The 12796-nt window shown below is 53.2% G+C and overlaps 1 protein-coding gene across 6 annotated transcripts in view; it reads right to left on the reverse strand.

The window, feature by feature from the left end:
* Window positions 1-7563: 7563 nt before the first annotated feature.
* Window positions 7564-12796, reverse strand: part of BCL9L (BCL9 like) — a 90782-nt gene continuing 85549 nt past the window's right edge. For all 6 annotated transcript variants that reach the window (XM_067566545.1, XM_067566538.1, XM_067566531.1 and 3 more), the window contains one exon: window positions 7564-12507. In XM_067566545.1, the coding sequence (XP_067422646.1) occupies window positions 11354-12507 (1154 nt within the window). In that variant the 3' untranslated portion in view covers window positions 7564-11353. The remainder of the gene's footprint in view (window positions 12508-12796) is intronic.

A 12796-nucleotide genomic window follows, 5' to 3' on the forward strand; every position in this document is an offset into this window, starting at 1 on the left:
CACAGGACTAGAGAGGAACCTGAGTGGGCTCTGCTGCCCAGCTCCCACTTAGTGATGTCATGACGTTGGTCCACCTTCAATAGGAAATGCGGAGGGAGCCGGCACGTTGGAATAGGGGCTAGCCCAGGACTTAGGCCAGTCAGTGGAGAGGCGAAAGACCAAGGTTCAAGTCCCGTCTCAGGGAGCATAAAGAGGATTTGAACCCCCCACCATTCACCTGCCAGGGCAGTACCCAAACCACTAGACTACTCAGGGCTCCGTCGTGTGGGCCTGCAGCCCAATAGCAACATACTGCAAGCGGAGCAGCTTGGGGCGAAAAGAGCGAGGGAGCCCACGCATCTGGATCCAGCCTTGCCCGGCACTTAGGCTGTTCACTTGAGAGGCAAGAGATCAAGGCTCCAATCCCTTCTCGGCAAGAAGGAGGCTTGAACCACAGCCACCCGCATGCCAGGCAGACACCCAAGCCACCAGCCTACCCCGGGCTGTCCGCAGCCACCCTCGGCCCAAGGAGTAGGTAATGAAAGTGGCACAGCTTCAGCCAAAAAGGTCAAGGGGCCCACCAGGCCCCACGAGAACACCTCTCACTCCAAGGAGTGGATATTTACTGGAGAGCTGGGAGACGGCTGTTCAGGTCCTTTCTCAGCAAGCCGAGGAAGGAGTTGAACCCGCATCACCCACGTACTGGGTAAATACCCAAACCACTGGACTGCAGAGGGATTCTCGGGCGTCGCCCTCGCCGATGGCTGTTTAATGACGGAGGCACGGCCTCCGGCCGCTGCGAAGAGCAACCCGCTTCAGACTATTCGCCGCCGTCAGGGACCGGGGCTCACGCGTGAGAGAGTGCGGAGGCCTGTTCCGATTCCTGCGCCGCAGGCGGGAGGGCGGGATAGGGAAGCTGAGCCAGAGTCTGCCACCCCTCCCGAGGTAGCGCCTGCTGCGTGCGATGGTGGCCAGGGACCCCTCAGGCACCAGACTCGTTTCGTGCGAGCTCGTTAGGCACCTGCCGAAGGCCCCGCAGCCCAGCAGCGGGGGAAAGGCGGTGAAGGCTTCCCGGGCAGCTTTTAGCCAGTGGGTTAGGGCCCCCAGCCCCGCCGTGGGGTGGGGAGGAGCCTGCTTCCCGTTCAGCTGGGAAAAGCCAGGCCAAAAGGGGACTATGCAGGAGGGCTGTAACGGCGTGACCGGGGTGCAGAGAGCGAATAAGGACGTGTTATTCACCCCGCCCGTAACACAAGACCCAGGGCTGAGGCGAGGGCGTTCAACCGAAGACAGGGCCGTGCGTTTCCCTGCAACACCCAGGCGCTGTTTGGCAGTTGATGTTGCGAGGGCCAAAACTAGAAGTGGGTTGAAAAGAGAACGAGAAAGTTCACGGCAGACAGGGCCAGCAACGGCCCTGAGCCAGGATCTTCGGACGCAGCCCCGCGCTCCGGGCATCTCTCAGCCTCCGCCTGCCTGATGGCGGGAGCGGCTGCCGGGGGCCGGAGCGCTTGATAATTGCCCTTCTCTGTGCGTTGCCTTTGAAGCGCCTGGCCGTGGGCGCTGGCGGAAGACAGGTGAGCGGGCTTGCCGGATCGTCGCGCGGACGCAGTCTGGGGCCAGTCACGCGCTGTTAACGTCCCCGTCCGCCTGATGAGACGAAGGGAGTTGAAGAGGGCTCACAGGCAGCAGAGGTGAGCGCCCCAGCTGTCGGGCTGTGGGCTACGGGGCGGGGGGGGGGGCGGCTCCCTCGGTCTTGCCTGTTGAAGCTGTTCCATTGCAGTGCGCTTTGGGGCAGGCGCGGGGCGCGGCTCCCTCTGTAGCGCAGTGGGTCGTGTGCGTGGGTGGGCTGTGGGAGCCGGTGGGTCGAGTTCCCGTTCTGCAGGCTAAGTAGGATGGACGAGGGGGGGTCTCCGGTGGCCCCTAGGTGTGCCTTGCTCGATGAGGCAAGAGAGAGTCCCTCCCTGTGGAGCTTTAGTCCTGCTGTATTTCAATAGTAGTCGAGCGCCCACCCAGGCCACCCAATGAATCCCATCTGTGGGTCAGTGGTTAGCGAGCGCCCGTAGCATGTGGATGCAGTGTGTTGAAACCCTATCTCGCTGTGTTACGCGGGGCCTTGATTTGTTGTCTCTGGTGTGTAGGGAATGGCAGAGTTTTTGTCGCTTGATGCTGTTCCACATGAATGAACTGTGGTTTGGGCCATTTGTTATCGCTGACTGCCTGTGTAGGCCAGTGGTTAGCCTGCGTGCCTTAGGTATGAGGCTTGGTGGGTCAGTCTCTTGCCTCTCTGATGTGGCGCTCCTTCCAGCTCTCTTGCCACTTGAAGCCCTTCCACTTTTGTTAAAGGAGCTTTGGGCTAGGCCCAGCGCTAGCCTCCCTCTCTAGTCCAGTGGTTAGGAGACTCCCCTGGGTTCTTGGAAAACCAGCTTCAAATCCAGTCTGCTGTTTTAGCAGGGGCTTTCCGGCCTCCGTGGCGACTGTCCTTTAGGGTGCGCCGTCCTTGTCTGAACTCCCTCTCTGTCTCAAGAGCCGTTGTCTTCTTGGGAAAGGGAGGGGGCTCTAACAAGGATGGCCCACCAGTGACTCTCCCCTAGGAGGTGGAAGCCCCCAGCTCACGCCCCTCAATGGTGAAGGGGCGTGGCCTGGGGTCTGCCACTCCCAAGGTGCCTATCCTGATCACGGCGGACAAAAGAGTGAGTGGGGTGTTTTGGTGTAAATCTGGAATAACTCTTTAGTAAAAAGCAGCAAGAGGGCCTGTGAAACACCCCATGGGAGGGCTCTCTTTTTATCGGCCAGACTGTCTCCCATGAGGCAACAGCAGAGGATTTGAACCAGGGTCACTCACTCCTTAGACAAGTGCTCTAACCCCCACAGCATAGAGCACTCTCTTGAGTGGTTTGATTCCAGTTAATATATAGTTAAAGAGGAGCAACTCCGAAAGAAAAAAAATCAGGAGCCCCCCCCAAAAGAGCAGGATTCAAACCAGCACTTGATTACATCTCATGAGCAAGCTCCAAACCACAGGACTAGAGAAGAACCCTGATGAGCCGAGCTGCCCTGTTCCCATTTAGTGATGTCATGACGTTGGCCCACCTTCAATAGGAAACACGGAGGGAGCCAGCACGCTGGAATAGGGGCTAGCCCAGGACTTAGGCCAGTCACTTGAGAGGTAAAAGACCAAGGTTCAAGTCCCTTCTCAGCAAGCATAAAGAGGTCTCGCACCCACACACATTGTACCCAGCAGGGCATTACTCAAACCACTAGACTACACAGGTCTCCACATGCGTAAGCTTGGGCCCAATGGAGCAACTTCAAGCGAAAAGCATGCAGGAGCGCACGCATCTGGATACTGCCTCGCCCAGCACTTAGGCCATTCACCAGAGAGGTAAGAGATCAAGATTCAAATACCAGCTCATCAAGAAGAAAGGAGATGTGAACACGGGCCTCACACACCCAAACCACTTGACTACTCCAGGCAACTTAGCTGTTCGTGTGGCTCAGTGAATGTGTACTGAACATAGATCCGTTACAACACAAAAAGTTAAGGGGGCAGCCCAGATGGGCCATCAGAGTACCTCTTGGTACAGCCGCTGGACACTCCCTTGGAAAGAGAGACATGACTGTTCAATCCCTTTATCAGGAAGTTGAGGAAGGAGTTGAACTGGCCTCATCCAAATACTGTGTAAGCACCCACTGGCCTACAGAGGCACTTTTGTAGCCATGCTGGTTCAATTACTGTTTAATGCAACTGGCAGAGCCTGAACAAGCTGCCTCAGGCTAGCCGTTATGTCAGTGAGCAGAGCTTACTCGTGAGAGAATGCGGCTCTCTACTCAGATACCTTCTCGTCAAGCCTGGGGAGGAAATTGAACCAGACTCTACCACCTCCCAGTACGGACCTCTGCTTGCAGGCCATGGCTAGGAACCCCCTCAGATGTCTTAAACTGTTTCATATGAGAGTCCAGTACGTGCCTAATGCCCCACAAAACAGCCGAGGCGGAAAAAAGCAGACACTTCCCACTGGGAGTGGCCGACAGATGATGAATGACTTGATAGTTGCCCTTGGCTGTTCATTGCCTTTGAAGCAGCTGGAATGGGCCATTGTGGGAAGACAGGTGGGGCTCATTGGTCTGACACAGTATGGCAAGTGTTATGGTCTTAACGGCCCACCCCTTCCTCGGCCTCATGAGGAGCAGGGCTTTGATGAGGGCTCACCTACTCATTGGGTAATGGCCTACAGTTGGTGATGGGTGGGATCCCAGTCAGTGTTGTCAATTGAACCTGCTCCACTTTAATTAAATAGTCTTTGGGCCAGGGAGCCACGGAGGCAGCTGCTTGAGTCTGGCGGTTTGGCCTCTCAGGTAGGCTGTGACAGCTCTTGGTTCACATCGCTTTGCGGCTGGGTGGGGTACAGAGGGCTTGCCTGCAGCCTATGTGTGTGCAATAGTTACATAGCTGTAGTGATGGCGGCTAGTATTCTGGCCAATTAAGCTGTTCAACTTTAAATATTATTTGGTCTGAGGCCCTCTGCACCTTCTTCTGCAGTGCACTGGTCAAGTGTTTGGCTGGCCTGTGGGTTCAAAGGTGCGTACTGCCCGGGCGTGTGCCCTGGTCTCTCTCACATATAGCGATGGGGGGGGGGGGGGCGGCCAGTGAACTAAAAGCTCTACTTGTAGTTCTCACCCACCGGCGTGATGAGGTAATTTTGGCCCAATTACCATTTAATATTTACTGAAAGTGGCTCATCTTCAACACAAAAAAAACTGAGCCCCCCCCCCTGCACACACACTTCTGAATACCTCCTGGGCCAGCACTTAGGCCTTTCGTTTAGAATCATAGACAATTAGGGTTGGAAGGGGCCGCGGGAAGGTCAGCTAGTCCCAGCCCCTGCTCAGCAAGAAGAGAGGTGATTTGAACACCATCCTTGGCAGCACCCCACCCACTAGCCTGTACAGGGCCGGTTAGCTAGGTGCATGGTGGGCCAATAAATATGTCATGGCGGTGAAACAGCTTCAGCAGAAAAAGTTGCGTTGCCCCCCTCCATCAGAGCACCTTGGCCCAGAAGCTAGCTGCTCACCTGGGAGAAGCGAGCGAGATGGCTGTTCAAGTCCCTGCTCAGCAAGCTGAAAGGGGCATTGAAGCACCTGCCTACGGGGTGAGTATCCCAACGTCTGGACGGCAGTGGGGTTTTTGTTGGCACGATTACTAGTTAATGAAAGTGGCATATGCTCAAGCAGCTGCAAAGAGCAACCCCTCAGACTAGCTCAGAGGTCAGCAACTGGAGCATTTACTTGAGCTAGTTCAGACTACCTAGTCAAATCCCATCTCAGCTTGAGGGAGTGGGAGGAAACTGAACCACGGCTACCATCTCGCAGGTTTCCAGCTCTGCTTTATCCATTTCTTGTGAGAGTGTTAAGTACCTGCCTCCCATCCCACAAAACAGCCGAGACGGGGGAGACCTTCTGTGTAACATTTTGTGACGATGTTGTAATATGTTTAATAAGGCTATGCATGCCTCACTTTCCCCTCTATGTTGCATTACCACCTAGTGGGTGGCAGAGGACTGTTGCTGTCAGGGCAGCACTTCCCCAGCTCTAGAAGAAAGGTCTGGAGAGCTGGACCATGAGAGCTAGCTGTTGGAAGGTGGTGGGACTCTCATGTGGAGCCTGATGAAAGCACTCACATGGAGGGAGACAGCCAGAGCTTGACCCAAGGGGTTCATGCCTGTCTGGCTAGGTTCTGGGCTACTGAGAATGGGCTGTGCTTTACCCTGGCCTCAGGGATTCCTATACAGTGTTCCAGGTGACTAAAAAGCCGACCATGTGACAGCGATTGGCCGTGCCACTGCCAATGTATGTTAATTCCTGAAGCGTGTATGCGTTTCCAGCAGGACTCTTCCTTGGGCAGACTCACTGAACAGCGCTCCCAGTGTGAGGCAGGAGTGCTGCAGTCCTGGAGGTCCATCCAAAGGCAGCGCTGAAGCCATTTGGCTGACTCTGGTGGACGAGCGAGGCTGGCATACTCAAGGGGTTCCTCTGAGCCCGTTCCAAAGTTGGGGCCTTAGCGCAGATCCATGCCACCTTTCCCCAGTGGTTAGGTTCCTCACCTGTGATGTAAGAGACCCTGCTTCAGTAGCCTCCCTGGCTGATGAGGAACAGGGATTTCAAGAGGGATTGCCAAATGCTGTGGGCCATTGAAATCATTAGGGGCTTGGTCAGGCTTGCCTCTTGAACTTGTTCCACTTCACTTAACTATTTGGGGGGCAGGGTGTGACAGAGACAGACTCACTCTGTAGTCAGGTGGAGGTCCTAGTTCAAATCCCCAGTCTGCCTATTCAGCAAGGGTTTGCACAGTGAGTTCCAGCCTCCTTGGGGACTGCCCTTTGGGGTGGGACAGCCTTATCTGAACCCCCTCTTTCTCAGGCAGCCTTTGTCTCCTTGGCCAGGGGATTTGGACAGGGCTTGTCTACCTCTGACTTGCCGTAGTAGTCTCCAGTTCACACACCATCGGAGAAGGGGAGGGCCCTAGAGTCCGCCGCAGCCTGGGATGTGTATCCGAGCCAGTAGGGACAATGGAGTGATTCAGGTCTTTTGTGTGGGCCCAGTTACTAGTTAAATAAAAATGCATGAGGCCCTCTGATAGTTCAGAGATAAGGGCTCACACTTCAGGCACCAGCCCCCTCTGCCCCAGTATTTGCCCAGACACTGGTGATTTGCCCTGGGATTTGAACCAGGGTCACGTACACCCCCGGTGAGTCCCCTAACCCCCCCCATACTAGAGAGGGCTTTGAAGGTAGACTTTGGCCCAGTTAATGTGTCGTTCAAGAGAAACAGCTCCCACTTCAGAATACCTGCCAGCCCAGTACTTAGGCCATTCACTTGAGAGGTAAGAGAGCAAGGCTCAAATTCCATCTCAGTACGCAGAAAGGGGGGGGGGGGGGGTTTTCAACCACCAACTCCTGTTCTTAACCAAGTACACAGGAGTGTAATACGTCATTTGTTTGTATGTGTGTGTAAATGAAAGATCATAGGACGGGCACCTTTGACCAGCCAACGGGGGCAGTAGAAAGTCCTGTTGCTGTCTGCCCTGAGTACTTGCCCATCAGCACTCAGATGGTAATGTAGCTGGAGGGTGCATGGGGCACTCGTACTGTGTTTTGAGGCTAGTAAACCTGGCTGAGCACTTTTGCCACCAAACGGAGTCTGTGGTCTTTCCAGGTAATTCTCTCAAGGTCTGGCCATCTGCGCAGAGCTGGGACAGCACGCATAGAACACACAGAGGCACACCACCTGACAACATTTACAGTCAGGGAGTGGAGATTATTTTGTAGTCTTTGACAACTAGTTCAAATGGAGCAGCCAGAGAATAAAGCTGACATTGGTCTTTCCTTCACTGCTTCTACCAAGGAGCATGAGAGAGACCGGCTCAGGAGCAGCCCCAGCTCTCTGACATTATGGAAGAACAGCGAACGCTTTTTTATGGTGGAGAGAGATGGGCTGGCAGCAGGACAAGGAGGGAGGCAGGAAGCCCTTTTATTGTCTCATGGTGGCTGTTTCCAGCTGCATGGAGAGGATGCAGCGAGAGGGTTCGACGGGGGCCCAGGTCAACCTATTGTTGATCATAGGTGCTATTGTGACATCAGCTCCTGCTAGGAGCAGAAGGCTCCTGTTGCCATCATTGGCAAGGAGCACAATAAGCTCAGCTGTGACTTGTAGTCAGGGTAATCTGGGCATTGACAACATCTCTGTGGAATAAGGAGAGTTGGTGCCATGTGAAGAGCAGACAACTTGGAGAAAACCACGTATCCCAGCCTGTTCTTCACTGGGGCTCTACCGAACAGCAGTTGCCAGCTATGTGTGATTTGATGTCAGCCCCCAGAACAATGGGCCACACTGGCTAATGTTGAAGAAACTCAGACCATGAAGACAGGCTCAGTGGATCAGGTTTTGAAATTTCTCTTTTTAATAAAAAGGCACCTATAAAACAGGTCAATACATTACAGGCAGCACAGATACCCAAAAACAAGCCTAAAAATTGTTTCAAAATAAAAACCAATAAGATGTCTTCACATATTGTATTTATATATTTATATTTATATATATATTTATATAATGGTACAAAATGACTGGGGAAGTTTCTCCATAGAATGATAGAGAAAGGGTCAGTCACTGTTACCTTGATGTGAAAGCTAATTTTGGGCATGTGACTGCTTAAAATGGCATTGAAAATATATGGTTTCATGTTGTTTTCCTTTGTTTGGAGCAGGAAAAAACAGCAACATGTCAGTTAGAAACACAGGGGCATCCATAACTGTGATTGGGTGGAATTCAGCACACAAAACTGAAGCCAGTAAATCAAGCAATAAACCACAAGACACAAGACTAGACCCAGCTCACAGCAGTAGGTGACAGCAAAATGCTCCACCAAGGCCTAACAAGGGGTGGCTACCATTCACCTCTGCATGGCTCCCCCCATATTGCTGATGAACTAGACCTGTTTGAAAGCAGAAAAGGTGCCACTCGGCACTGCTGGCTCCCAGATTCAGACATCATGAGGATTGGCTGCCAGGGCAGTGGGGATTGCTTACGGAGTCCCAGGTGGCTGCGCTGAAGACCAAACAAAAAGTGCTCCAGGAGGAGCCGACAGTACTGCAAAGTAACAATTTCCGCTTTGCATTCAGGGCTGTTGGGTTGTAGGCCTTGCTCCTTTCCAACTACCATGCACCCTAATGTGGGATAAATATCATCCCTTTCCACTATCTAGAAATGCCATCCCTCCCACCTGAAGCTGCAAGCTCTCTCTCGCTCCTCTTCACAACTGTACTGGCCTCTCTCACACAGACATATTGCAACTTGCAGGCCCTGATTGATGTGGCGACAATGCTGATAGAATGGAGAACAAACACCTCAGGCCATTTCTCAGCTAGATCACGTGAGTAGAGGGCAGTGGGGGAGGTCTGTACGCTGGAGGTTTTAATCACTCAGGGGCCAAGCCAATGGCTGTCTGGAGACAGACAAAGATGAATTTTACTCTCAGAGGGGGAATGGGACAGCGCCTTGGCCCTTACTGGCAGGGCAGGGCTGCCCAGGCAGAGATGGGTAACAATGCATTGTTCCCATTTTACCAAAGTGGGCTGGAGCTGGAAAACTGGCTCTGTTCTGAGAACCACACTCATAGTCCCTAGACACAGGCTCAAAGACCAGAGCTAAACACCCTTGCACCTGGTTTGGATCCAGACTTCCCAGCCAGCTCCACTCCCTACAAAACACCCCAAACTTGGCAAATGTTTCTTTCTAAACTTTGTGGTTCCATCCATTTATGGATCTGGCCCGAGAGATTGTCAGGCTGGTACAGTTCAGGAGCCTTTGCTAACAGATCGATTATTGGAGCCAAAGGAGAAGTTCACCTTTCATGCATTGCTTCACAACTTCTCTGCGCAGAAACTATTTCTCCTCCATTGTGATCCTTAGGGAAGGGAGAGCTTTGCCATGAGAACAACAGAAGGGCTAGGTCTGGCTTTGCTGAGACAATCCTCAAACTATTCTTAGCTTTGGATACAAATGCCCAGAAGGCACCTTCTCTTTAGAATATTTTCCTGCAATTCAGCGATTTCATGCACATACAGGTTAACACCAACCTTCCTTTAAAAAGCTGTCAAAGCACTCTGCGGGGAGAACGCAGAGAGTGCAGGATGGGGAAGGGGTTGCCAGGCCTGGGCACACTCCAACACACAGAAAACTTAGTGTTTGCAGTGCGTGATTTGAACAGCCTAGAGTGGTGGTGGCTGACAGGAAGGCCCAGCTGCTCCTATGAATAACATGAAGTGACCCGTGGAGATCTCCCAGCATAGATTCTAAAGCCAGGTAAGACGACTGTGATAATCTGAATAAATTCCTGTTTGAACTAGAGTTCCTTTTAGAAATATATCAGCTCAATCTGAGCAGGAGGCCTCTTGTATCCAGATAGTGTATTGCATGCAGAGAGCAGGGCTGCTCCAGGTGGGTCAGGGTATAATCATGACCTTACAACTCCTAGCAAACTGCCTATGGGGCCTTTCTGAGGTGTGGGGGTGGGGGTCTGGGATTCCCAGACGAAGTAAATGCTTTGAATATTTCCACCCTAAAATCCCTGCTTTTATGCATCAGGTTGGCTGTCCCATAGGAATGTGTGCATGCCGGGGGCAAAGGAGTGTGAAGGCGGCAAGGGGCATAGTGCAGGGCACAATGCGTGCACTCGTGTAGGGGGTGAGTAGGAGCAGAGCCAACAAGGAAGGGTGTTGGATGGGTGAGTTCCCTCTTGGCCTCTGCACACCCAGGAAGAAATCAATCAGGCAGTCAGAAATCAGGATTAATTCTGTTATCACCACTCCCACGTGGCATGCATACACCACACAGAATGTGGGGGGGTGAAGAGAGGAGCAGGGAGGGTTGTGATTGGGTGGAGGCCCCATGGCCCAATTAATTGTTACCTGCATAGTGGATCGGACCCCCACCCTTCCTTAAACCAAACAAGCTGGGCACTCTCTTTTCTCACGCTGCCAGCAGCTTCACCATGTTGCTGAGACAGCTAGAGACCCTGTCAATCCCTACAACCAAACTCCCCCAGCCATCACTATTTTAAAGATGTCTCAGCAGCTCCAATCCTGTAGGTGGATCCACATGACTAGATGTACCCATGAAGCTAGTACAGGCCCACAGGGTCTGACTGCAGAATCAGGACCTCAGATGTGTATATGTCTCTGTTCAAAACCATCCACACCACTGAGCCCTACCTCATTCCTGCATTATCCCTACACACAAGCTGTTCTGATGCATGAATGAGGTAGGGCTGGCAGAGGCCCTTTTACAGAGAGTCTCTCAATGCCCACTCAATTCTCCTCCTGCTGTGGGACCCCCCCGCAAGAGTTTTAAACCCTTGTACATTAATTAAAAAAAAAACGTTTTAAAACAGAAAATTGAGGCTTCTATTAAAACACAGAAATACAGAACAATTTAAAACCAGCACAAGTTTCTGCCTTTTCCAGCCCTATTTACAGCTCGTTCAAAACCTTCTTGCACATTTTGGTTGTTCTTTAAAACAAAACAAAAAAAACAAACAAAAAACCCCACGCTACGAAGAAAAAATAAAGGAAGATTTTACAAACTGCCGTGGGGTCTGGAAGCCCCCGCTCACCACTTGGGTTTAAAAAATAATAATACCCCCTCCTCCCTCCCCAAAAGGATTCACATCAATTGTACTGCACATCTGGTTTTCCATTTAGAGGCAAATCTGATATGAAAAATATCACCCCTCCACACCCCCACAGGCTCCAGCCCCCGACCCTAACCCAAATAAAGGTTTAAAAAAAAGTTTCTACAATCAGCCTTTGCCCTTCGGACATGATCAGAAAGGCAGGTTCGCCATGTTCCCAGGCCCGGGGATGTAGCTCATTTGGCTGTCCAGTGAAACACTCCTCTGCCTCATCTGGTGCGTGACCATAAGGTTCTGCTGAGGTGGGGGCCCCATGAGGGAGCCCTGAGGCGACATCATGTGTCCCGTCTGGGCATACATTTCCCCTGACACAGACATGCTCCTCTGCTTAGCCTGCATCAGCATGAAATTCTGCTGGGCCATCAGACTCTGCTGGGGGGACATCATGCTCTGGTGCATGCTGTTCCCCATCATGGCTTGCTGAGGTGGCATACCTGTCCTGGCTAGCATGGACATCTGTCCAGGGTGGCACATAGCCATGTTGAGCCCCCGCTGCACCTGTTGCCCTGCAAGGCTGGGGGCACTCACACCAGGCCGCGCGGGCGGCTGTTCAGCCATCATGTTCTGCAGGTTCATGAGGTGGAGGTTGGAAGGCTGTGATTTCGGTGCTTGACTGTCACTCTTGGGGAAATACTGCAAGGTGCTGCTCGGCTTCTCTGAGGGGATGATCCTGGAGAGGTCAAACTCAGGGATGCCTGTGGGTGTGGGACGGATTACCTCACTGAGCTCAGGGTCATTAAGCACTGAAGCCACACCTGGAAGCACGGGGGGGTAGGACTCTCCAATCCGAGGAGGGATGTTCTTGCCCATCATGTGCTGCTGGGGGGGCATCTGGCTGGGCTGCTGGGAGGGAAGGTCCTCTGGTGGCAAGGACATCCCAGGTGGGTAATGTTGCTGCATCCCAGCCCCTCCCCCAGCTCCTGGTGTCATGGGCATACCTGCAGCTGGAGACTGCATGGCGTTGTGGGGTTGCTGCATGCGGGGGAACACCAGCTGGTTGGAAGGGATCATCTGAGAATTGTTCGGCGCCGGGCCGCAGGGCTGGTTCAAGGAGTCCTGAGGCCCTGGAGGCAGCATCATGGGGTTCTGGGGGGGCACACCCGCCCCCTGCGCACCAGGGTGCATCGGAATGTTGGAGCCCAGGGGATTCGGCGAGGACATCATGGATGTGGGGGGTTCATGGGAGAGTGGCTGCTGGCCAGGAAGGCTCATGCCCATGGGGCTCTGAGAGGATGCAGGCCCCACTGAGTTCAAGTGCAGTTGATTTGGCGGGTTTCCTGTGATACCTAGTGATGGGGAGAAGGAGAGTTAACTCATTGCCCATGCACCTGCTCCCCAGGCTGCAGCGAGCATGCCCCCAAAAATCAGCATCTAAGCCAGAGACCAGCTCCAGCCAGATTCCCTGGAGTGTTCAAACCTGGCCCCGCTCTGGCTTCTAGACCCAGGGGGAGGGTCTGCCATGGATGTAAGGTCAGCAGAAGACAGACGTCCCCATCACAACCTACATTCGCCAACCTGTCGGCAGCAGAGAGGGCGAGCACTGCGGCAAGCAGGCAGGGACCAGCCCAGTGATCT

This window comes from Emydura macquarii, unplaced genomic scaffold (assembly GCF_026122565.2).
Source record: "Emydura macquarii macquarii isolate MOO-44397 ecotype Brisbane River unplaced genomic scaffold, CSIRO-AGI_Emac_v2 contig_312, whole genome shotgun sequence".
In the NCBI taxonomy this organism is placed as follows: Eukaryota; Metazoa; Chordata; order Testudines; family Chelidae; genus Emydura; species Emydura macquarii.